At 45.9% G+C, this 25,621-nt stretch overlaps 1 protein-coding gene and 1 pseudogene across 2 annotated transcripts; one reads left to right on the forward strand and one right to left on the reverse strand.

Moving 5' to 3' along the window:
• The first annotated feature begins 6,394 nt into the window (after nucleotides 1-6,394).
• LOC145229391 (uncharacterized) lies at nucleotides 6,395-8,747 on the forward strand. The gene has a single exon (XM_080094721.1). The coding sequence runs from the start codon at nucleotides 7,025-7,027 to the stop codon at nucleotides 8,735-8,737; it is 1,713 nt and encodes a 570-aa protein (XP_079950847.1). The 5' UTR covers nucleotides 6,395-7,024; the 3' UTR covers nucleotides 8,738-8,747.
• Nucleotides 8,748-15,487: 6,740 nt separating this feature from the next.
• Nucleotides 15,488-25,456, reverse strand: LOC145230107 (cytochrome P450 20A1-like; annotated as a pseudogene). The gene is made up of 14 exons (XR_013860558.1): nucleotides 25,280-25,456; nucleotides 25,154-25,203; nucleotides 23,978-24,147; nucleotides 23,060-23,205; nucleotides 22,335-22,502; nucleotides 21,583-21,649; nucleotides 19,826-20,011; nucleotides 19,563-19,681; nucleotides 19,305-19,416; nucleotides 18,379-18,443; nucleotides 17,674-17,775; nucleotides 17,133-17,343; nucleotides 16,500-16,666; nucleotides 15,488-15,993 (listed from the first exon to the last, which is right to left on the reverse strand). The product of XR_013860558.1 is annotated as a cytochrome P450 20A1-like (transcript).
• Between the last annotated feature and the right edge of the window lie 165 nt (nucleotides 25,457-25,621).

Genomic DNA, 25,621 nt, shown 5'->3' on the forward strand with positions numbered 1-25,621 from the left:
GCGCTGCTGGCCGCTGCTGGCCGCTGCTGGCCGCTGCTGGCCGCTGTTGCTGCTTGCTGCTAGGACGACCCAAAAATATTTTTCCACTGCCAGCAGCAGCGGTGGTGGTGATAAATGATACAAATGAAAAAAGAGCACAAGGCTCTTTTTACCAAGCCCGCTCAAATTAGCCAACCATCGCGGGAGCAAAAGCATCCCGCTAGGCGGCTTCTTGAGCAAGAGAGGGGAGCAACGCTGGAGCAAAAAAGCCCCAGCGCTGCGCCCTCCCTTGTCCAAGAGGAGCGGAGCTGGTCCGTAGCTTGTCAGGAGGAGATAGTACTTGCGCAACGAAAGCCTTCTTACGTCACCGCTAAGCAAAGTGCAAAGCAGCGACGCGGCCGGACTTCGTGCAGCAAGACCTCGCGTCCTAAAGCTAACAAGAAACGAAAAATTGCCCCTTTTCAATCCTTCCAACCAACTTCTGTTTGTGGTTTCTCACAATGTGCTGCAAATGGTCGTACACAAAACGTTTTTTCGCGTCAGCAAATGAATGGAAATGCAGCGCCGTGACATTAAGTGGTTGTGCAGCGACAACGGGGTGTCGCAATTGCGCAGGAGCGCGCTCTCGTACGCCAAACGCAAAACCGTCGCCACAGCTAGACATCGTCCCCACACGACCGTCTAGCGGGCATTGGTCCTTTCGTTTGCGGCGTTATCGGCCAACACGACTTAGCACCGAAGCACAAGTCGCGACCAAGGACGCACAACAAACGGGAGAGTTCCTCGACGTCCGGCCCTGATTGGAGAGCCAAATATCGGTGGAAGCATCGGCTGTACCTCGAAGACCACCTGCTATCGCGACACTTTGTGTTTGTGGGCTCACCACAAACACTCGAAAATGCGATTTGGCTTGGCAAGGGCATCGACTTCCAGCAACCACGCGCTCACCTTGCCCCGAAAGAGGAGTGGGAGGAGCGAGAACAGCAAGGCGTGCGACGTAGCGGGTCGAATCGAGCGACTAAGTATCGTCCAGCAGGTCTTGTGGTGCGCGAACTGCTGATCGATTGTGGGTTTCGGCTGGCAGCTTCCCTCATCGAAACAGGCACCAGACCCATCCTTTGCCACGCCCTCGTGGTCACTCACGTGGCTGCCGTGTCAAACGTTGCGATCACGTGATTGCATTGCAATGTACCCGCACACACGAAACCCACAAACGGAAGTTGGGTGCATCTATTGAAATAACCCGAATTTTAGGGCTTGAGTGAAGCTCGTTCTGGGTGTTTCGACACACGGAACGTCGGCTCGTCCCCAGCTCCGTCACAGGTGACGTCAGAGCTCGGGAATCGGCTTCACCGCCGGTTTCCCGAGCAACGGCGGCATTCTGTTTCGGCGGTAGCAACGGGGACAAGTCGAGTTGGCTTCTGTTTGCAGCGTCGGCCTCTCGGCTTGCTCGAGAGGATCGGTGCTGGGCCTTGTGCTCGGCACCGCTCCTCTCATGTAGCAAGTCGAGTTGTTGGTGTTGGCTGTGCCCACGTGGGCGTGGAGATTAAGGAGAACATATACGGGCGATTGCTGCTGCGCTGCTGGCCGCTGCTGGCCGCTGCTGGCCGCTGCTGGCCGCTGTTGCTGCTTGCTGCTAGGACGACCCAAAAATATTTTTCCACTGCCAGCAGCAGCGGTGGTGGTGATAAATGATACAAATGAAAAAAGAGCACAAGGCTCTTTTTACCAAGCCCGCTCAAATTAGCCAACCATCGCGGGAGCAAAAGCATCCCGCTAGGCGGCTTCTTGAGCAAGAGAGGGGAGCAACGCTGGAGCAAAAAAGCCCCAGCGCTGCGCCCTCCCTTGTCCAAGAGGAGCGGAGCTGGTCCGTAGCTTGTCAGGAGGAGATAGTACTTGCGCAACGAAAGCCTTCTTACGTCACCGCTAAGCAAAGTGCAAAGCAGCGACGCGGCCGGACTTCGTGCAGCAAGACCTCGCGTCCTAAAGCTAACAAGAAACGAAAAATTGCCCCTTTTCAATCCTTCCAACCAACTTCTGTTTGTGGTTTCTCACAATGTGCTGCAAATGGTCGTACACAAAACGTTTTTTCGCGTCAGCAAATGAATGGAAATGCAGCGCCGTGACATTAAGTGGTTGTGCAGCGACAACGGGGTGTCGCAATTGCGCAGGAGCGCGCTCTCGTACGCCAAACGCAAAACCGTCGCCACAGCTAGACATCGTCCCCACACGACCGTCTAGCGGGCATTGGTCCTTTCGTTTGCGGCGTTATCGGCCAACACGACTTAGCACCGAAGCACAAGTCGCGACCAAGGACGCACAACAAACGGGAGAGTTCCTCGACGTCCGGCCCTGATTGGAGAGCCAAATATCGGTGGAAGCATCGGCTGTACCTCGAAGACCACCTGCTATCGCGACACTTTGTGTTTGTGGGCTCACCACAAACACTCGAAAATGCGATTTGGCTTGGCAAGGGCATCGACTTCCAGCAACCACGCGCTCACCTTGCCCCGAAAGAGGAGTGGGAGGAGCGAGAACAGCAAGGCGTGCGACGTAGCGGGTCGAATCGAGCGACTAAGTATCGTCCAGCAGGTCTTGTGGTGCGCGAACTGCTGATCGATTGTGGGTTTCGGCTGGCAGCTTCCCTCATCGAAACAGGCACCAGACCCATCCTTTGCCACGCCCTCGTGGTCACTCACGTGGCTGCCGTGTCAAACGTTGCGATCACGTGATTGCATTGCAATGTACCCGCACACACGAAACCCACAAACGGAAGTTGGGTGCATCTATTGAAATAACCCGAATTTTAGGGCTTGAGTGAAGCTCGTTCTGGGTGTTTCGACACACGGAACGTCGGCTCGTCCCCAGCTCCGTCACAGGTGACGTCAGAGCTCGGGAATCGGCTTCACCGCCGGTTTCCCGAGCAACGGCGGCATTCTGTTTCGGCGGTAGCAACGGGGACAAGTCGAGTTGGCTTCTGTTTGCAGCGTCGGCCTCTCGGCTTGCTCGAGAGGATCGGTGCTGGGCCTTGTGCTCGGCACCGCTCCTCTCATGTAGCAAGTCGAGTTGTTGGTGTTGGCTGTGCCCACGTGGGCGTGGAGATTAAGGAGAACATATACGGGCGATTGCTGCTGCGCTGCTGGCCGCTGCTGGCCGCTGCTGGCCGCTGTTGCTGCTTGCTGCTAGGACGACCCAAAAATATTTTTCCACTGCCAGCAGCAGCGGTGGTGGTGATAAATGATACAAATGAAAAAAGAGCACAAGGCTCTTTTTACCAAGCCCGCTCAAATTAGCCAACCATCGCGGGAGCAAAAGCATCCCGCTAGGCGGCTTCTTGAGCAAGAGAGGGGAGCAACGCTGGAGCAAAAAAGCCCCAGCGCTGCGCCCTCCCTTGTCCAAGAGGAGCGGAGCTGGTCCGTAGCTTGTCAGGAGGAGATAGTACTTGCGCAACGAAAGCCTTCTTACGTCACCGCTAAGCAAAGTGCAAAGCAGCGACGCGGCCGGACTTCGTGCAGCAAGACCTCGCGTCCTAAAGCTAACAAGAAACGAAAAATTGCCCCTTTTCAATCCTTCCAACCAACTTCTGTTTGTGGTTTCTCACAATGTGCTGCAAATGGTCGTACACAAAACGTTTTTTCGCGTCAGCAAATGAATGGAAATGCAGCGCCGTGACATTAAGTGGTTGTGCAGCGACAACGGGGTGTCGCAATTGCGCAGGAGCGCGCTCTCGTACGCCAAACGCAAAACCGTCGCCACAGCTAGACATCGTCCCCACACGACCGTCTAGCGGGCATTGGTCCTTTCGTTTGCGGCGTTATCGGCCAACACGACTTAGCACCGAAGCACAAGTCGCGACCAAGGACGCACAACAAACGGGAGAGTTCCTCGACGTCCGGCCCTGATTGGAGAGCCAAATATCGGTGGAAGCATCGGCTGTACCTCGAAGACCACCTGCTATCGCGACACTTTGTGTTTGTGGGCTCACCACAAACACTCGAAAATGCGATTTGGCTTGGCAAGGGCATCGACTTCCAGCAACCACGCGCTCACCTTGCCCCGAAAGAGGAGTGGGAGGAGCGAGAACAGCAAGGCGTGCGACGTAGCGGGTCGAATCGAGCGACTAAGTATCGTCCAGCAGGTCTTGTGGTGCGCGAACTGCTGATCGATTGTGGGTTTCGGCTGGCAGCTTCCCTCATCGAAACAGGCACCAGACCCATCCTTTGCCACGCCCTCGTGGTCACTCACGTGGCTGCCGTGTCAAACGTTGCGATCACGTGATTGCATTGCAATGTACCCGCACACACGAAACCCACAAACGGAAGTTGGGTGCATCTATTGAAATAACCCGAATTTTAGGGCTTGAGTGAAGCTCGTTCTGGGTGTTTCGACACACGGAACGTCGGCTCGTCCCCAGCTCCGTCACAGGTGACGTCAGAGCTCGGGAATCGGCTTCACCGCCGGTTTCCCGAGCAACGGCGGCATTCTGTTTCGGCGGTAGCAACGGGGACAAGTCGAGTTGGCTTCTGTTTGCAGCGTCGGCCTCTCGGCTTGCTCGAGAGGATCGGTGCTGGGCCTTGTGCTCGGCACCGCTCCTCTCATGTAGCAAGTCGAGTTGTTGGTGTTGGCTGTGCCCACGTGGGCGTGGAGATTAAGGAGAACATATACGGGCGATTGCTGCTGCGCTGCTGGCCGCTGCTGGCCGCTGCTGGCCGCTGCTGGCCGCTGTTGCTGCTTGCTGCTAGGACGACCCAAAAATATTTTTCCACTGCCAGCAGCAGCGGTGGTGGTGATAAATGATACAAATGAAAAAAGAGCACAAGGCTCTTTTTACCAAGCCCGCTCAAATTAGCCAACCATCGCGGGAGCAAAAGCATCCCGCTAGGCGGCTTCTTGAGCAAGAGAGGGGAGCAACGCTGGAGCAAAAAAGCCCCAGCGCTGCGCCCTCCCTTGTCCAAGAGGAGCGGAGCTGGTCCGTAGCTTGTCAGGAGGAGATAGTACTTGCGCAACGAAAGCCTTCTTACGTCACCGCTAAGCAAAGTGCAAAGCAGCGACGCGGCCGGACTTCGTGCAGCAAGACCTCGCGTCCTAAAGCTAACAAGAAACGAAAAATTGCCCCTTTTCAATCCTTCCAACCAACTTCTGTTTGTGGTTTCTCACAATGTGCTGCAAATGGTCGTACACAAAACGTTTTTTCGCGTCAGCAAATGAATGGAAATGCAGCGCCGTGACATTAAGTGGTTGTGCAGCGACAACGGGGTGTCGCAATTGCGCAGGAGCGCGCTCTCGTACGCCAAACGCAAAACCGTCGCCACAGCTAGACATCGTCCCCACACGACCGTCTAGCGGGCATTGGTCCTTTCGTTTGCGGCGTTATCGGCCAACACGACTTAGCACCGAAGCACAAGTCGCGACCAAGGACGGACAACAAACGGGAGAGTTCCTCGACGTCCGGCCCTGATTGGAGAGCCAAATATCGGTGGAAGCATCGGCTGTACCTCGAAGACCACCTGCTATCGCGACACTTTGTGTTTGTGGGCTCACCACAAACACTCGAAAATGCGATTTGGCTTGGCAAGGGCATCGACTTCCAGCAACCACGCGCTCACCTTGCCCCGAAAGAGGAGTGGGAGGAGCGAGAACAGCAAGGCGTGCGACGTAGCGGGTCGAATCGAGCGACTAAGTATCGTCCAGCAGGTCTTGTGGTGCGCGAACTGCTGATCGATTGTGGGTTTCGGCTGGCAGCTTCCCTCATCGAAACAGGCACCAGACCCATCCTTTGCCACGCCCTCGTGGTCACTCACGTGGCTGCCGTGTCAAACGTTGCGATCACGTGATTGCATTGCAATGTACCCGCACACACGAAACCCACAAACGGAAGTTGGGTGCATCTATTGAAATAACCCGAATTTTAGGGCTTGAGTGAAGCTCGTTCTGGGTGTTTCGACACACGGAACGTCGGCTCGTCCCCAGCTCCGTCACAGGTGACGTCAGAGCTCGGGAATCGGCTTCACCGCCGGTTTCCCGAGCAACGGCGGCATTCTGTTTCGGCGGTAGCAACGGGGACAAGTCGAGTTGGCTTCTGTTTGCAGCGTCGGCCTCTCGGCTTGCTCGAGAGGATCGGTGCTGGGCCTTGTGCTCGGCACCGCTCCTCTCATGTAGCAAGTCGAGTTGTTGGTGTTGGCTGTGCCCACGTGGGCGTGGAGATTAAGGAGAACATATACGGGCGATTGCTGCTGCGCTGCTGGCCGCTGCTGGCCGCTGCTGGCCGCTGCTGGCCGCTGCTGGCCGCTGCTGGCCGCTGTTGCTGCTAGGACGACCCAAAAATATTTTTCCACTGCCAGCAGCAGCGGTGGTGGTGATAAATGATACAAATGAAAAAAGAGCACAAGGCTCTTTTTACCAAGCCCTCTATGTGAATAAGGTAAGCATCAGTATTATATTGATTGCCCCTTATCCGTGCCATCAGCAAGTTAAGTCAATAGATTTACACGTGGAACTGGCGCGAATAGAAGTCATTTCGGCTCCCTGTGCGTTTACCCCATCTACTGTTTCCACCCCTGTTAGGCCTAACGTTTGTGCGGACTTCTATTGCCGTCGCAAACGTTCTTACCCGAACTACCCCGTGTGTTCACCACAAAGGGTAGTTGACTCCCCACCTGCTACCCCGGCCACCTCGTGCGTCACCTTGTGGACACGAGGCCTGTGCCCCCCCAAGCCTGCCCCCGAGCGCGACCCCAGCCCGGTAAGGCAGAGCCCAAACCTTCGACACCAGCACCCACGACACCCCGGCCCGCTTTTTCCACCCACCCCCATCCCAGACCGACGAACGTCCGGGGCTCCCAGCCCTTTTCAGGGCTCTTGCGTGGAAAGGACCAGTCGGTCACCCAGCGTGCAGGGCGCCGGCCCAACTGCTGATACGTCGTCACAGCAAGTCGAAGTCGATTTCGACCTAGTGACGTCACGGTCGAACCTTCCTGCTGCAAGGTCGACCTTTGAAGGAGAATTAACGTCGAAACTCACCGTTCCGCTTGAACGAGTTTCGACCATGGCCAAGGCGTGGAATGTCGTTGCAAGCCGCAACCTTCCACCTTTCAGTCGGGAGACTGAAGTACTAGCCAAGCTTCCTGCCCGGAAGACTCGACAGTTCATTTATGAACTGTTGAAAAAGGTCAACTTTCCGGCGCAGGAGCTCGAAGGCATCGTCGAGCGCCGTGGAGGGCTCACGGACTTCACGTGCCGCACCAAGGAGGGTGCGCGCACGCTGCAAAGGAAACTCGGGTCGCACCCCAACGTGGAGTATGCAAAACTCTACGACTCGGAGTGGACCCGGGTTTGGGTGAAGGAGGTTCCACCCAGGTACTCCAACGAGGAAATCCGTGCATACATCGAACGTAAGCACGGAGAGGTCAAGAAGCACGAGAAGGTCAAGGATCGTTGGGGCCTGTACGATGGCAAACGAACCTTCGACACAAAAACGGTTGACCTCAAGGAAAGCCCAATTGGTCCGAAAATCAGACTGGGTGGTTTGGCCTTTGTCATTGAATATGACAACCAACCACCGCAGTGCTTCGTATGTCGCCAGTTTGGGCACATGCGTGACGAGTGCGAGGCACTCAAAAGCCGGGAAAACACCCCCGAAAACTCGGTAGAGGAAGCGGTCGAGGGCCCGCCTCTACCTTCGGCTACCTCCACCCCGGTGCGGGCGGAGAAGAACGACGGTTTTCAGGTGGTCCAGGGGCACCGAAACCGAAAGAAAAGCGGCAACGCGAATGCCAACCCCCTGAAGTCCAGTGCCACCGAGACAGGCACCCTGGTTGCACAGGCACTGGAGCCTCTAACAACAGAGGCCAACAAGGAACTTCAGCATCCGGAGGGCGGCACCTCGGGTGCCCCCGACAATGGGAAACTTCAGTATCCGGAGGACGGCACCTCGGGTGCCTCCGACAATGGGAAACTTCAGAATCCGGAGGGCGTCACCTCGGGTGACCCCGACAAAGGAAAGGATCTTCAGTATCCGGAGGGCGACACCTCGGGTGCCCCCGACAAAGGAAAGGATCTTCAGTATCCGGAGGGCGGCACCTCGGGTGCCCCCGCCCCTCCTGGCCCAAGGCCACAACGAAACCCGCCGCGGAAACCAAAGAAGAGCGCGGGAGGCACTTCGGGTGCCGCAGCCAAGAAACCCGGGGCGACAAAGAAGCAAACCCCGCGGAAATCTGGGCCCACACCTGATCCTGAGGGTGGTACCTCGGGTGCCCCCGACCCTACGGGCGGGAAAACAGGGCCCAGTTCCCCGCCAACACAGGATCCGGACTTGGATTTACTGGACAAAGATTTGGATTTATTGGCCCACCCGGCTGAAGACAAAGAAGTGGATTTATTGGCCGACCCGGCCGAAGAGAAGGAAATCCAACTGAAAGAGGGAATCCTCGAAGACCTTTTGGAAGCTGCAAGAGACCTCTCTGACTCCAGCGGAGAGGACAAGGTACCGGTACTTAATAAGCGTGATAGGTCGTCGTCGAACTCTGGCGATGACCGAAAGCGGGCCTGTTTTGAAAATTTTCACAATATCGTTTCGTGTGAGTGCGGGCAGGACACGCTTCTATCTAAAGAGGGAGAAGCCATAACTTGCCCGGGTTGTAAAAAGTGCTACATTAAATGCTCGTGTGGCCATGCTCATCCGTTAGGGGATGGGCAAGGTAGCCAATGCTCTGAGTGTAAAACGTTTTTCCCCATGCACGCTCTTAACTATACCGTTTAGGGACTAGAAGCGTTTTTTTTTGATACACCGTTGTAACACGCCAATATCAATAGTCATGGCGAATTTCCTAAAAATAGCCACATTCAACGTCGGGGGGATGGCCGATCCAGCTAAGCGATCCGCTGTATTGTCATCCCTCCGGTCGTTAGACGCCCACATCATTCTCCTCCAGGAGACGCATAGTTCTCCTGTGACGGAGGGTGGGTGGTGCGTCGAATGGGAGCCGAATAAAGCGATTTTTTGGTCTTCTCTTTCGGGGGCCCGATCGGAGAACGGAGTCGGGATCTTGCTAAAGCATAACGCCCTTAGCTTTGTTTCTCACTCTGGGGATGGGAACGGTAGAATTTTGGCTGCCGACATTAGACTTTACCATTCAATCATACACGTCGTAAACGTGTATGCCCCTAACCGTACCGAAAGCACTCCCTTAAGGAATGCTTTCTTCGACTCCCTTTATACCTACACCTACTCGAGGCATCCCACTCTCTTGGCCGGTGATTTCAACGGTGTGCAGGACCCGATACTTGAGCGTTTCCCCCCCTTACGTGGTAGTAACGAAAAGTTGTCAGGTCTTATCGCCCTTGTTGAGAACCTCCAGTTGTCGGATTCCTTCCGAAAGCTGTACGGCAACCGTATTTTTTACACACGTAGACAACATAACACTCAATCACGTCTAGACAGATTTTACATTTCATCTCATGTGCACCCCATTTCGGAATTTGGCACACAAAATTCACTTTCAGACCACGACATCATAACACTACAGATTCGGACAGAGCCTCAGCCCCCTAGGGGGAAGGGGATCTGGAAGAATAACACTAGCACTTACACAACAGACGCCTTCCAGGAGGAACTTGAACGCAGGTGGGCCTTGTGGCGAACGCTACAGGTCCCCTGCTTTAAGGATAAATTCTCTTGGTGGCTCGACATGAAACACCGCATTAAATTAATGAACATAGCACACTCACAACAGAACAGACAACAGGCAAACACGGAAGCCAAACAGCTTGAGGAAAGGGTTACGGCTATTTGGGGGCAATTGGCAAGGGACCCTACCCTCCTCCCCGAATACCTCTCTTTAAAACGCCTTTCGGCCAACACCCAGCGACAATCTGCTCGCGCCAAAATTTTAAAATCCCAAGCTTCCTGTTTTGACCGCGGTGATCGGGGTACCAAGGAGTTCTTTCAGCGTTTCACTGAACATAGATCTAATACTGGTATTGTTAAACTGTGTGATGATTCCGGTCGCCACACGGAAAACACTAACGAGATGCTTAACATCGCCCACACCTTTTACAGTAAACTTTACACGAAACGCCCTACATGTACAGCAGCTCAGCAGCACTTCCTGCAACACGTCACCCCTAAACTTGACTCGAATGATGATACACTAGGTAAGCCCATAACGGCTGAGGAAGTGCTGAACACAATTATGCAAATGTCGTTGGGGAAATCCCCTGGACCCGATGGCGTCAGCGTCGAGTTCTACCGCTCGTGCTGGCGTATCATTGGCCAGGATTTAACTGACGTCATTAATACGATACACTCGTCGGGAACCGTCCCGGACGAGATGAAACGTGGCACAGTTACTCTAATCCATAAGAAAAACGACACAACACTGCTGAAGAACTACCGCCCGATCTCGTTGCTTAACACTGACCTTAAAATCTACACCAAGATTCTGGCAAATCGCATGCGCGCGCTTCTGGACAAGGTCTTGCACCCCCAACAATTTGCTGCGCCCGCCCGTCGAATTGCCGACGCCACTGTTTTGCTGAGAGATCTCTATTGTGATGCGATAGAGCGGGGCACAGATGCTTTCATTATTTCGCTCGACTTCGAGAAGGCTTTTGATTCAGTTGACCATGAATGGCTTTATTCGGTTATGACTAAAATGTGTTTCCCTGAACACTTTGTAAAACTAGTTCAGTCACTTAACACAAACGCGCAGTCGAATGTTCTAGTTAATGGACACCAAAGCCCGCTGTTCACTGTAGGTAGAGGAGTGAGGCAAGGAGACCCCCTGAGTCTCTTCCTCTACCTAATCGCCGCAACCCCTTTCTCACTAGCCCTTATGGCAGACACAAGCGTCCGTGGCATCGACGTACCTGGGAGACACGTGATCAAGTGCCCCAGTTACGCCGATGACACAACCCTCACCCTGACGCATCCCTACTCTGTTACACGTGCATTCCAGCATCTCGAACTCCTTTACTCGGCCTCTGGACTAGCACTTAATGTGTCGAAATCCAAAGGCCTCTTTACCAAGCCAAATCCCCCATTGGCTTCTTTACCACCTCTTGAGTGGACGTCATCCCACATCAGTCTCTTAGGGACCGTTATCGGCAATGCCGGTAGCGTAACCGAGAGCTGGCGTGCCCACTATCGCACATTCCGTTCCTCTATGACTTACCACACTCGGTACATACTCACCTGGAATGCCAAATCATTAATCTCTAAATCCAAACTTTTACCCCTACTCACTTACCAGGCCTCGACATACCCTATCCCCAACTCCCTTAGGCGAAGGGTGAATAGCGCGTGCGAGGTGTTTATGACGAACAACACGAAACTGATCATACCCATTGACACTCTGGCACTCCCTTTTGACAGAGGAGGCTACAACGTGGCGAACTGTCCACTTTACTGCGATCTTTTCTTTATGCAGCCTATATTTTCCTACTGTAGACATAGATTGAACGACACCCCAACCTCCCCCGGTATGGCCATGGTCGAGTATAACATCGGACTACAGCTCTCCCACCGGTTTGATCTGCGCTTGCGCAACAACCATCCCCATGCTGTTAGTCCTTCACCTTTCTATAGTAAAACCCTATCTCTTATTGAAAAATATAATTTAACCTTTGACCAACTCGTCCGTGGATCCATCCGTACCCTTTATCGGTTAATAACCTGTTCCCAAACGAATATCCCTGGCGCGGGCGGCTCTCAAGCGTCCCACGACCGTCGCTGGGGCAATGTTCACCACCCTATCCTCACCAACGCAATGAAGTCGTTCAACTACAGAACTATTTGGGATGTACTACCCGTATCCTCCAAATTTTTTCAATTTTCTCTTGACCCAACCACGTTGTGCCAATTCTGTGGGAGGAGCCCAGAGACCTCCACTCACATTTTCACCTCGTGTCCCGTACTCTCCCCGGTACGGGACTACATACAACGCCTTACAAACCGTATTACACACACTGACACCACGCTCTGCGGAGACATGATCATAAAACTTATCATTCCACCCAACATTGAAATATTTACAGAGCACCTAGTATACATCTTTACACTCACTCGGCACCACATCTGGAAAGCCAGAAACCGCATAAAATACGAAGACAGAAAAATTTTACCTCATCACATAATTTCTACCATTAAAAAAGCTATTGCACATCGACTTGCAGTCGAAAACAATAGGGTTGACACAACACATAAGGATATTATTCAAGACCTCAGGGATTTGACGGTGTAGCAGACTAACGCTTCTAGGGACGTCTCCGGTTGTCACATAAAAATCCGATCTCAACCAACCGTAGGAACTAATTTGCATAAATTCCAACTTCGACGACCTGCTTAATTTTGTTTCGCCATTTTGTTTGTTTCTCACGCACAGCCAAATTTTTTACACTAATTCCTTTTTTCCGTTACTGTATTGCCTTTTTTTTTCTATTCACCCTGCAACTCCTAAAGACAACCGAGAGCGTCATAGATTAACATCAAACATCCCCAGTTACTTTTTTTTCATTGACCCTGTTTTGAAAAATTTTGTTTCCATTTACCGTATTTATTTGCTGCAGGCCCGCAGCGCTTCCACCGAGTACTTGAACAGTGTGCATATATGCACGCCACAAACGACTAGTGGCGAAACCATGGTGACTTGTGCGCCATGCGTATTATTCAATTAGGCAGCGGTGTCCGGACCGCGTCGAAACGATTTTCGCTTTCGAGAAACCCCGATATGGAGTTCTCAGTTTCATAAAATACGATACTTTTGCATGAATTTGCTTTCTACTTCTCTCTTTTCGCATCCTCCCAGGGTCAAGCATATCCACCAATTGTGGGGAGCGACGACCCTGACTTTGTATTTTCCATTTCTTAACAGTATAGTTTCTTTTGTTTCCCCCTCCCGATAATTCCCACGAGAAAAAGCCCACAATTTTGAACCGTTGCCCACTACCATTGAATAGTCTAGTGGTAACGGCGTAAGTCCCGTAATAAACAGATCACGGGTTCTAATCCTGATCTTCCCCCTAAAATTAATGTTTGAGATCGGTAGTGTATGCAATGCTCCTTTCTACCTTCCCTCTTCGCCCTTCTCCCAGGGTCAATGCATACCCGTCGTCGGCGGGGAGCGAAGACCCTGTCTTTTTGCCTTACAATTCTCAACCGTTTTTGTTTTCTTGCGTGCTTCACGTGACCCTTGTTTGTTTCGCTCTCTATTTTCTCGTGCGTGTCTCTTGTACTACGATTTTTATGTCGTGTACCGGTGACGTCATTTTTTTTTTTGTTTTTTATATTCGTGCGTGCGTGTTTTATTTTTCGTTATTCGTACTACGATTTCTATGTCGGGTACTCGTGACGTCTTTACCTTTTTCTTTTCACTTCGCGCCGCTTCTCGCAGGGCCCAAGCATATCCGCCAAGGCGGGGAGTAATGGCCCTGGCTTTCTTCTTCTCTTATTGACCAACCCCGAGGGGTAACGGCACCGCGTTGTCAGGCGTGACGTGCCCGAAATTCATCGGCCTGATGATTTCGTTGTTTGTTTTTATTATCGCATTGAGTTTTTCGTATCGCTTCGTTTATTGGCGTTACAATAAACAAAAGATGCCCAGCTCCGTCACAGGTGACGTCAGAGCTCGGGAATCGGCTTCACCGCCGGTTTCCCGAGCAACGGCGGCATTCTGTTTCGGCGGTAGCAACGGGGACAAGTCGAGTTGGCTTCTGTTTGCAGCGTCGGCCTCTCGGCTTGCTCGAGAGGATCGGTGCTGGGCCTTGTGCTCGGCACCGCTCCTCTCATGTAGCAAGTCGAGTTGTTGGTGTTGGCTGTGCCCACGTGGGCGTGGAGATTAAGGAGAACATATACGGGCGATTGCTGCTGCGCTGCTGGCCGCTGCTGGCCGCTGCTGGCCGCTGCTGGCCGCTGCTGGCCGCTGCTGGCCGCTGCTGGCCGCTGTTGCTGCTTGCTGCTAGGACGACCCAAAAATATTTTTCCACTGCCAGCAGCAGCGGTGGTGATAAATGATACAAATGAAAAAAGAGCACAAGGCTCTTTTTACCAAGCCCGCTCAAATTAGCCAACCATCGCGGGAGCAAAAGCATCCCGCTAGGCGGCTTCTTGAGCAAGAGAGGGGAGCAACGCTGGAGCAAAAAAGCCCCAGCGCTGCGCCCTCCCTTGTCCAAGAGGAGCGGAGCTGGTCCGTAGCTTGTCAGGAGGAGATAGTACTTGCGCAACGAAAGCCTTCTTACGTCACCGCTAAGCAAAGTGCAAAGCAGCGACGCGGCCGGACTTCGTGCAGCAAGACCTCGCGTCCTAAAGCTAACAAGAAACGAAAAATTGCCCCTTTTCAATCCTTCCAACCAACTTCTGTTTGTGGTTTCTCACAATGTGCTGCAAATGGTCGTACACAAAACGTTTTTTCGCGTCAGCAAATGAATGGAAATGCAGCGCCGTGACATTAAGTGGTTGTGCAGCGACAACGGGGTGTCGCAATTGCGCAGGAGCGCGCTCTCGTACGCCAAACGCAAAACCGTCGCCACAGCTAGACATCGTCCCCACACGACCGTCTAGCGGGCATTGGTCCTTTCGTTTGCGGCGTTATCGGCCAACACGACTTAGCACCGAAGCACAAGTCGCGACCAAGGACGCACAACAAACGGGAGAGTTCCTCGACGTCCGGCCCTGATTGGAGAGCCAAATATCGGTGGAAGCATCGGCTGTACCTCGAAGACCACCTGCTATCGCGACACTTTGTGTTTGTGGGCTCACCACAAACACTCGAAAATGCGATTTGGCTTGGCAAGGGCATCGACTTCCAGCAACCTCGCGCTCACCTTGCCTCAGAGGAGGAGGAATGGGAGGAATACGCGATTTTTCCTGCAACTTTATTGGACTTACATCAGCTCCTTCTCTACCGCTGATTGATAGGTATAGCACCGAACGGTGTTGTCCCTATTTTTATAGCATTATAAGAACCCAATGTCGTCATAATTCTGAGCTCATAGAAATGCTCTATGTTGAAAAATCGTTCCTGTCGAGTTTTAAAATATACTTTGTTTTGCTTGTGTGTATTGATTAAATTGAATATGTATCGTTTGTTTTCTAGTTCATGTTTGACGTGGATTCCTACAGATCGTTTGAAAACAAATATTTGAAAAAGTGTAGGCTAATGCTTTTTCCATTTTGAAGAATAACAATGTTTTTGTTACCCGATTTTGAGTGGCTTATTCAATTTTCACAGGTTTTGCTTCCAACCTCATCTTTAAATCACGTTCTTTGCGGAGATTATGGCCATTTGGTTAAAAATGCTCAGAGATTAGATTGTAGACGTGGTCAATTATATGTTCACAAGTAAACGCACGCGGCCCAGTGCAATGCACTTTATTTTAACTTGGTGGACTGACGGCGGTTAGTGAAATAAAAACCTGTGATGCAAATAACCAAAATTAAAGTCTGCATGTTAAAATGCTTGCCTTTGATTTAGGTTTGTAATTACAATATACGGAATATCAAAGACTTGTTCGATTCCATTTTAGAGGTTTGTATTTCGGACAACGAAGACAGAAGCAACGGTAAAAGTTCAAGAGGAAAACAGTTGAAGAGCAAATTAGCGCAAGATGCCAAGTAAATGGGAGACATATACACGAAACAATGTACTCCTGGCATGGAGATCAACTGATACTAGAATATTTAGATTAATTTCAGCGCCTTACTACAAACAAATTATGTTGGTCTGTGAATGTTAGAAACTGTGTGGAAAATAAAATGTTAAACATTTACTGTTTGTCAATTTGCCGTGGAAGATTTAAAATCGTAAAAAAATGTTGAGCTTAGGCAGCAAAAGTTTTGAGCCGTTGTAACGGTTACCCTAGCAACAAATGCAGTGATTGATCTATTGGTCGTCTTGGCAACGAAGGTGACGCGTGTGCTGTGGTTGACTTCCGTACGTTGTTGCGCGGATCGAAGTAACACGAGGATCGACTAATTCCGACAACAAATCGTGTCGTGGAAGATCGGAAAACATCGGATATCTTCGGAAAAACACAGGAATAAGTTTGTGAGATGTTAATTTTTGTGTTAATATTTGACAACGTTGACACAAAAATATCGGTTAAAATGTCACTTATTGCCACAAGTCAGTAAGTTACATTCTTATGGTAGACGGCCAAAGCGTTTGATTCTAGGAGTTTTTGATTTTGCAACACCGAAAACGAAGGCAAGGCTATTGTCTTTCCGTCCATTTTTTTCGATTTTAGTTTAAATGTCAAGTTTCCGATTGCAATTTAAACCCATTGGGGGTCGGTAGGGGGCCACAGACGTCTGGAACACAATTAAAAATAGAAACCAATCAACCTTTATCAAACAAACCAACATGAGAAGGAAAAAAATACATAGTAAAACAATACATGGCCTCTTTAGGGAAGGGGACCCAGAATTAGGCTAGTTTCAGTGAGTGATGTATAGAAGTTTTCAATCAAGGCAACATTTTGTCCTGTTTCACTTTTTACAAACATGTCAGATTTTTGTGTGGACTTACCAACTCCCATGTTTTATGCAGTTTGATAATTTGCTCGTTGTTACTGAAGTGATCACCGAACATCATGGAGCAGACACCTTTCATTGCTAAACCTTGCATGTGCTGAGTCAAGGAATGTGTTCTCCTTCAGGCATTTTCATCCACTTTTGGACAAGTTCTTTTGACAACTAAAGAATAAAGCACACTAGTTAGCATAGTACTTCAAAACAAAAAGTAGATTAATTTAACAAATCTCAAAAGTTACTTCCATATTTTAAACCAAATAAATGTTGTTTGTAATTTACTGTATTGTGGTCGCTTTAATTTCTGGATATCCTGGTATACTAAAGCTCCATGATTGCACCAACACATTCATTATAGACAGAATTAAAGAGATTCAAAGCAATAAACAATGCATTATTGAAACAACATACCACCGTAATATAAGCTGACTTGTTGATAATCAATTCTATACGTTTTGATATGTTTTATGCTTCATTTTTGAATAAAACCATCGAATATAACAGAAAGTAGGTAAATTTACTAAATCTGTAAAGTTATCCTCTTAATTTAAAAAGAACAAATATTGTTTATGATTTACTATGTATGTTTAGAAAAGCCAGATATTATGCAGGTTTAACACATAATCCTGACCCCATAAAAATTCTGGCCTCTTCAGCCTGACCCCAACGATTCAACATTCGGACTTCGTTTCGAAACAGCAATCCAGATTTCGTCCTTGGTCGGCATGGCAACAAAGTTTTCGTAGCTTGGTTCGAGAAAGTCGGACTCGCTTCCAGCCAGTGAGACGCTCAGATCAGAAAACACTGAAGCAGCAGTGATGGCAGCAAGATGATACACGAGGCTGTAAAGCATCACAATTGCAACTGTTATAATGAAATAAGTCTAGTTTGTATCAGAAATGGGCCAGTCATTTCATTTTTACTCTAGAATGCACCCCAAACATTCCTTACACTTAAAAGGGCTTTTAATTTTAAAAAATGAAAAAAAATTGATCATAAAACTATACATTTAAACAGGTTTTTAACTAAAAATAAATTTTGTTGAAATTAAATTCACAATATTTTTACCATCAATTTTAAATGTGGATTTGCCAACAAAACTTTTTTACCATAATCAGTTTGGTTAACTAATCCCAAATAACCAGATGGAGGTTTTACAAATTTTCACAAACCTTTCCTGTGGTTGTCTTCTGCTTCCAGCAAATGCAAAGGGTATAAATGTGAGAGGGTCGGGCAAATCTGTGTCTTTCTGAAGATACCGAGATGGGTCAAAATTAAAAATGCAACAAACTATAAGTTGGCAACGCAACACATATCAGGTCAAGAGTAATGGCTATGGTTTAAAAGCTTTCATACACTTTTCAGCTTCTTTAGTAACTATAGATTTAAGTCTAACTAAGCTAACAAAAATTTCAACAAATGTAAGTAGATAGAATGAGGTTGTCTTATTTTTTTGGAACAGAACCAAATCATCAGAATCAGAATAATGTAACAAATGAACTTGATCCATGCAATAAAATTATAACTAAATTTTTTTATAAACAACTAGTTACCATTTATTTATTAACTAATCAAGGTGTTTGAGCCCTAAATTCTGTACAAAGTGTTATTATTTGCGGTAATGTTTATAACTACAAGCCCAATGCACAATGACTAAGCGAAGGCTTAGCGAACTAAACATATCCATAACAGGGGCTAAGCAGACTTGATAGGTCCATAACAGGGGCTAAGCAAGGGATTAGCGGACTAAATACAGCCAAAAGGCTATAAGTGAGTTAAGCAAGTTAAGTGGGTTACACGAGCTATATGTGGGCTACGCGGGCTCACAGTTTTAGACGGCACCCTTACTATGTGTGCATTGATGGCAAACAACTTACAGACAAGGATTGGTCCATATTTTTTCAAGCTTCATTGCAACAGAAACTGCTTCAGTAACTGGAGTCTGAAAAAGTGAAGAAGTGCTGTGTCATGTTGCAAAAATTATGTCATGCTAAGTCTAATGTTGATCACTGGAGAGTTAATGTAACCAAGTTGTCCATTATTTGCAGTTTTTTACTTAGCAGTGACAGGACTATTGGAACCTTTACAGCACAACAGAAAAACAAAAATAAATTAGTTAATAAAGGTTTTGACAATTTTATCCCAACACATCCACTAAGACTTGATCAATATGGTGACCTTTGTTAAATCGGGTACTGTCTAAAACTGCGAGCTCGCTTAGCCTGCGTAGCCTACGCTTAGCCCTTGTATAGGGGATTCCCTCCCCGTAAGTTTCAAAGTTAGTTGTATTGAAATATTAAAGATAATACCCTACCCCAACCCTAATAGCCGGCATGTGTTTTAGCGGTGGGGGAATCGCCTTTTTGACTAAACGGGTTAAGCCAAACACGGCTCTTAGGGTTGCATGCGGCTCCCAACAACTTACTTAGCGGCTATCACCATACCTCAGAAAACCACCGAACATTGCTATTTTAGTTTTCAAAGTAATATTCTTTAGTGATTTTCTCAAGGTTTCGTTTTTTGCGGCTCCCTGGACACTTAAAAAAATACTATTTGGCCTCGACAATAAAAAAGTTTGAAAACCACTGGGCTAAGCGATGGTTAAGCAGGCTAATTGGGCTAAGTCGGCTTGCAGTTTTAGACCATGTTAAATCCCTTAAAATATGCAACAGAAATATACAAGGGATTTTACCACTACAACAGAATCCAACTCCTAACATGGAATATAAGCGTTAATTGCCAAAACACAGTTGCACAACATACTGTTGGAAAACATCAGTTCAATGTTCTTAAAGTAGCTTACATTTTTTTCAACTACGTGTTCATCAATAGTAGTGTCCATGTCTTGTTGCCGGGCAACCATTGAAAACATTTCGCTGCAGCGAACAGTTTCTTTCAGTGTTGCTTTCATAAACCTGTAGGTAAGGAAATATTAAAATCTGCTTCATATAGTACCACATTTGATTTCATAACATGAGTGGTGATGCTTAGTGTATGAAAGTGTTGAAGATAGAAACAACAAACACAATGTGATGAACGAAAACTAAAAGTAGAAACTGACCTATTGTCAAAAATTGTGTCTGGCATCAAATCCAGTGATTTTACATCAGAAAGATTTTGTTGCATTTTTTTTCTGTGTCTTTTCGTTTGTTGCAATAAAATACATCACCCAGGACAACACTAAAAAAACAACAGTATGTAAACTTCTAAAAAGCACTTATGAATTCTAATTCATGATTTGTAGTATGTTGTTACCCTGATAAAGGCACGCTGAATGGAATATTAAAATATATAATAACTACTTGTGCTTCAATCTTCACACACCTGCTGTAGTGACTTGGATCCCAATAGAAAAGCTTGTGATGACATCAGAGAGCATTTGTTCTTCGCTGAGAATGTCATTTGATGCAGCAAGTAGGCCATCGATGATGCTTAGGGAAGAAGACCTTTTTTGCTTCTTCCATTGAGAGTCGATTGCATCTTGAAAAATTTCTTTCAGTTCTTTCACAGCTGGAAAACAGTTTTTTGTTTCATTTAAAACTTAAATTTATCATTGTAAACTGAAGCTTTCAGTACACTAAAATGAGTCTGTGTAACATTGCAAACAAAAACACAGACTGATTTAAGAGTAATAAAATAAATAATAACTATACTATAGCCATTTTTACTGTTGTTTTTCAATGGTTGCCGCAACTAGTTTAAGCTGGAAAACGCTTGTTTCAGATTGCTTGTTGGTTGGCATACTTATTGGCTCACTTTTTTAATATCATGCTGTTTTTTTCGCCACTTGTGTTTTGTGTTATTCACATTTAATATTATTTTGCTTGCATACATTACATAAACTTATTTCTGAACCACATATGGCTTACAATAAAGAATGGATTTTATTTACTTCACAACATTGGATTAGAATGAAGTAAATACGAAAAGCAGGCTTTGTCTATATAAGCTTTGTAATAATGCAACATGGCAGTTCCCAAGCCCTTCGTGGATAGCACAATTAGTGGATCATGATTACCGTAATTTTCCAAGTATAGTGCGCCCCCGTGCATAATACGCACCCTAAAAATGGCATGTCGATGCTGGAAAAAAGCCTGTACCCATGTATAATACGCACCCAAATTTTTGCTCTTAAATCCGTAAACGTAAAATTATTTCAGAAAAAAGATCATCTTTTGAAACAACCGGATGTTATTCTGCCGGTCAGTATCACTGCGCATGCGCTCGCAAACTCGATAGCGAAAAATGTTTAGGATTTGTGTAGGGTACATCGTGACAGCAAACGAGATCTTACTGGTCGTGTTCAAGCGGAACCGATCTTAATACTTGCAGAGAACATTTTTATTTTTAAAACACAAATGAAGTTTAATATGTGTCAGATTAAAATACCTAAAAATCAGAATAATTAAATTCAAACTTATATGCAAAATTTTAGTTCGATCCGTTGCATATCGGCAATGATATCACCCCATTTACGTTGTCGCTAAATGGGCAGTGTGCAGTATTTGACAATAACACACCATCAAGGATTGCACAATCGCATCAAACGATGTGTCGTCAATTATGAATTTTACTGACTAAGTGTGTTGGGCAGGATGGCTAAATGTGATGCGCGATTGACAACAAACAAGAAGAAAGGTCTGATTTCAAGTTTTATTTCGAGGCAGATTTTCTTCAAAAATTGTTGTACCCATGCATAATGCGCACCCTACATTTTAGGACAATAAATTAATTAAATTTTGCGCATTATACACGGAAAATTACGGTAAATGAGCCGCAGCTACACCGTATTAAAAGGCGCTATGTGACTGGGGCTCTTAAGAAAGTGAGTTTGGCACATTGTACATGACTGTGGGGACGTTAGTAGAACCAGTTGAGGGGGCCCTCGAATCTAACCACCCGTGTTAGGAAAAAGGGTGGGGTTTGACAGGAAAAAAAGCCACGTAGTTTCAAGAGCCGTAAGGAAGAGAACACACCAAACGATGTGGATATTTAGCAAATATGAAGACATAAGAATGAAAATTGTTAAGGATGATGTAATATGTTTCTAAAAACTCTGCATCAATATTAGTTTATGTTACCTTTCTTGATTTCTTTACTTTCTTTTGTTGGTTCTTTTTTGCTAATTGCCAAAACCTCAGTCCAGCACTAAAAATTTAAATAGATATTAAAATTAGTTTACAACTTATTTTTTGTAGTATTGCTTGATAATGAGAGCAAGTTTAAATGGTGAACATTAAACAGTGAGTAAAATATAATCTTGGAAAAAAGGGTGTTTAAACAGTTGGTCATGTTAAAAATAGCATTGGGGAAAAATAAGCTTGCAATGTTCAAAATTACTGACATGTGCAGCATACAAGGCAATGGTGATTGTGCTTCGACTTTTGACAGGTTCACTACTAAGCCTGTGTAGCCTATATGGTAAAGCAAGAGTCCTGGAAAGACTCCTGTTGTGGGTTCGAATCCCACCGCAGGCTAGATTTTTCGAACCTACACCTTGCCATATGGGAGGAATGGCTAGTGACTGGCTGATTCAGTATAATGCCTTTAATGGGCCTGGCATACTGTGATTTTTTTTAGTGTGCTTTAATTGCTGGTCTGCATAGATGCTTAAGGGCAGGTACCAGTTATGAAATTATGTTCATATTAACTGTTTGCAGTGTTGCATTATTTTATCCAAATGTGCAAGTGGGTCTTTATGAAATCATAAGTATTATGCATCGGGGCTGTTTATGCAGTCCGATGTATTTTGAGTAACAGCTATTATTGCATTGAGAGATAAAAAAAGTTTAAAAATTATTATTTTTTACAAATAGATTTTGTTTGGACTTACCAACTCCCATGTTTTATGCAGTTTGATAATTTGCTCGTTGTTACTCAAGTGATCACCGAACATCATGGAGCAGACACCTTTCACTGCCAAACCTCGCATGTGCTGAGTCAAGGGAATGTGTTCTCCTTCAGGCATTTTCACCCATTTTTGGACAAGTTCTTTTGACAACTAAAGAATAAAGCACACTAGTTAGGATAGTGAATATAAAATATTCAAATCCTAAACTGTTGGCATCTGCAAAATGAATTTAAAACAGAATATAGGACTTGGTTTAGTTGACTAAACTTACACACACAAACATATGTGCTTACTGGATTGCTGCATGTATTATTATTACACAAAAAAGCTGGCATGCAAAGAAAATTACCATAGTGATACAACAAGTAAATTGGCATGCGGGGTTTGCCAGCCCCTGTTTGAGAAGTTAACATTACTGAGCACACATTACAAGTGGCATTTTTAAACCAAAGGACGGCAAGATTAGGCTCTATTGTGCAAAACTGTTAAAACAATCCTTCTTCATCATAATGAGCTGAGCTGTTACCCAATGCCCATTGCGAAAATGTAACCTAAATGATTTTTCAACATTGAAATGAACAAGTCTGTTTGATAAAAACATTACCATAATAAAGTTGATACCTAACGTAACTCCCAGTTAATTAGCAAATAGTAAGCACACTTGTATCAAGCTGAAATACAGAATGCAAAAATAAAAGACAACTTACCGATCTGAAGGTTTTAGCGTGTTCCTCTCTTGCCGCAGATTTCACTTTAAAGTCCAAGAAATCCCTTGTTTTGAAAACATTTAATCTAGTTGCAAACAAAAAACTCTGATCACCGACAAGACGTTTCCAATCATCAAACAAAAAACCTTTACAACAAAAACAATCAATCAACTGGTATGAAATAGTTGGTACATATTATGTTGGTTTTGCCTGAATTTGTCAAAAATTAAAACTAAAACAATCAGTGAACTTGTATCAACTGAACACTGTTTATCAAGCAACAAGATGATTGAAGGCCAGTTTTGGGCAAACAAGATAGTCACATAAGAATATAGTGTCGTTGACATAGTGTCAAAAATTATAATGAAGTACATTTCCTGGGCTTCAACTCAATTGATTGTGTTTGGTAACAAACAAAATTAAAATGAGATTTTAGATTGTCATGCTCCACCACACTTTGGTATTGGGTTAAACAACAACAACTAATAGTTATGCTCTTTAAACTAAAAAAATTGTGGCACACTTAAAAACCTTTCATGGCTCAAAAGTGTAATGTTGGATGATAGTTAATAAATACTGTTCGATGGATAAAAACAACTAGAACTATAAAGTTCTGATGTGTAGAACAATAATCCGCTTTTATGTTACATAACAGTAAGCCAACCTATTAAAGGTGCCACCGAATTAGCCGGTCACCAAGCGTTCACAACCATATGGCAAGGCATAGGCTAGAAATTTATGTTCATCTTAACCTTTATGTTACACTTTGAGTAAAATAAATATGCCATGCAAAGTCAAGTTTATTTTCATTGTCACTTCATCACATTGTCACTGTTTAGCGGTTTCCTAAAATAGGAGGGCACCAAAAAACAAATGGGTTCTCGAGTCAAGAACAAAAACAATTATAATTTCACTTACCTGGTATTTCAAATACTTGTGATCTGGGTGCAAAGTGCTTCAAGTCGCAAGTCGACACAACAAGTTTGGGTCCCAGTCGAAATGCGACCACATCTCCAAATTCACAGTGAATCTCTCGTAAATATTCGTGTAAGGAGCCTGACCTTTCAAGGTCACTCAGGTTACCCTCCCTGCAGATAAAAGATAAACCTAATCTCAAACTAATAATACCATAACAAAAACTACACCTTGTAAAGATTGATTACAAAATTAATGGTTTCCATGATCAGCATTTGGCATGAATTAAAAATAAGTGTACTTTTTTAATACAGAAAATTGTAGAAGGTTACGGAATTGAAACTAATAGGGCCGAATGCAGAAACCTGGATTAACGTTGAGCCTTGGATTATCTACATCACGGTCTGTTGATCCGTATGCAGAAACTTGGCTTAGCGCGTGAGCCTGGCTTAACAGTTGGGTGGATTTGTAATCCTGGCAGATCTGTTTAGCTCGCTGAGCCGCTGATTTTTGCATAGCGATTGTTATTTCCACTTGGGCAGGTCTTGGTGCATGTCAGACCAAATCCTCGGCTTGGCTGAGCCGAGCCTGACTTGAGTTTCTGTATACCGCTGAGCCAGGCATAGGCTCAGGAGATCAGCTGAGCCTCGATTGGCGCTAACCCGTGACTAAAGATAATCCAGGTTTCTGCATTCGCCCTTACGGTCCGATTGTAACAAGAGTGATATTTGGATGCTGACTTCAACAACAAGGATTTTTAGAAATAATCATTTAGCAATATTAGTTTGACTCTTTTAAAGTTGGTAAAATTTACTTTTTGATAAAAAACGTTTTCCGTTAGCTAGGATGTCACTGTTTACGGTGACAATGAATTAAAGTGTCTGTAAAGCGTAACATGTTAATATTTATTGCTGTATTCATCAAGCACCCTAAAAACTGGTCATTTTGTATTGAGAAGTCCTAATCTTAATTGGTATCCCGTCATGAATTGGAGTACAATGTTTTGCAAAAATCAAATTTGTGCTTTCAGCAAGTTGTTACAAGTGTACAAGCAGAATAGTTTGGAAACTACTGTGTTAAAAAATTTGAACTTGCACTTTTAGATAAGATAAAATCTTCTTTTAAAAACAGGCTTTAAAAACATAAAATAAATCAAATGTCCAGGAAAATTATTCTTACTTTGCATCTGAAGCATCAGGTCCAGGAATAGTGGTAAGCCTTGTTGAACCCTAAAAACAATATAAAGTGACTAAACTGGTGGCTAAATTGCAACAAAATAAAAAGATGTGAGCAAAACATACTTACAGGATACAAGTAAAAGAGAAGACCAATAAGAACCAGCAGCAAAATAATGACGAGTATTGCAACTCCAGTGACGCTTATATGAACATCCAACATACTGATCAGCAGGCTTATTTGCAAGGTGTTAGACAGAAGTTTTCAACACCAAATCACCAAGCATGTATTGATTCTAAACTTAGTTTGACCTGACCATAAAAAGGTAAAATTTTAGACTTGGTAATTGTGCTGCTATGAAGCTTTTTACTGCAGAATTTTACAAAAATATCGTAGAAAAACATAAAACAAACAAGTATTTAATGGTTTTTCGCGAGCAAATTAAACTGAACTTAAAATGTGGAAGTGACG

This window comes from Phallusia mammillata, chromosome 5 (genome assembly GCF_965637545.1).
Source record: "Phallusia mammillata chromosome 5, kaPhaMamm4.hap1.1, whole genome shotgun sequence".
NCBI classification, from domain to species: domain Eukaryota; kingdom Metazoa; phylum Chordata; class Ascidiacea; order Phlebobranchia; family Ascidiidae; genus Phallusia; species Phallusia mammillata.

Bases quoted from the DNA above. Each gene is read 5' to 3' on its own strand.
- LOC145229391 (XM_080094721.1), top strand. From the start codon at position 7,025: ATGGCCAAGGCGTGGAATGTCGTTGCAAGCCGCAACCTTCCACCTTTC.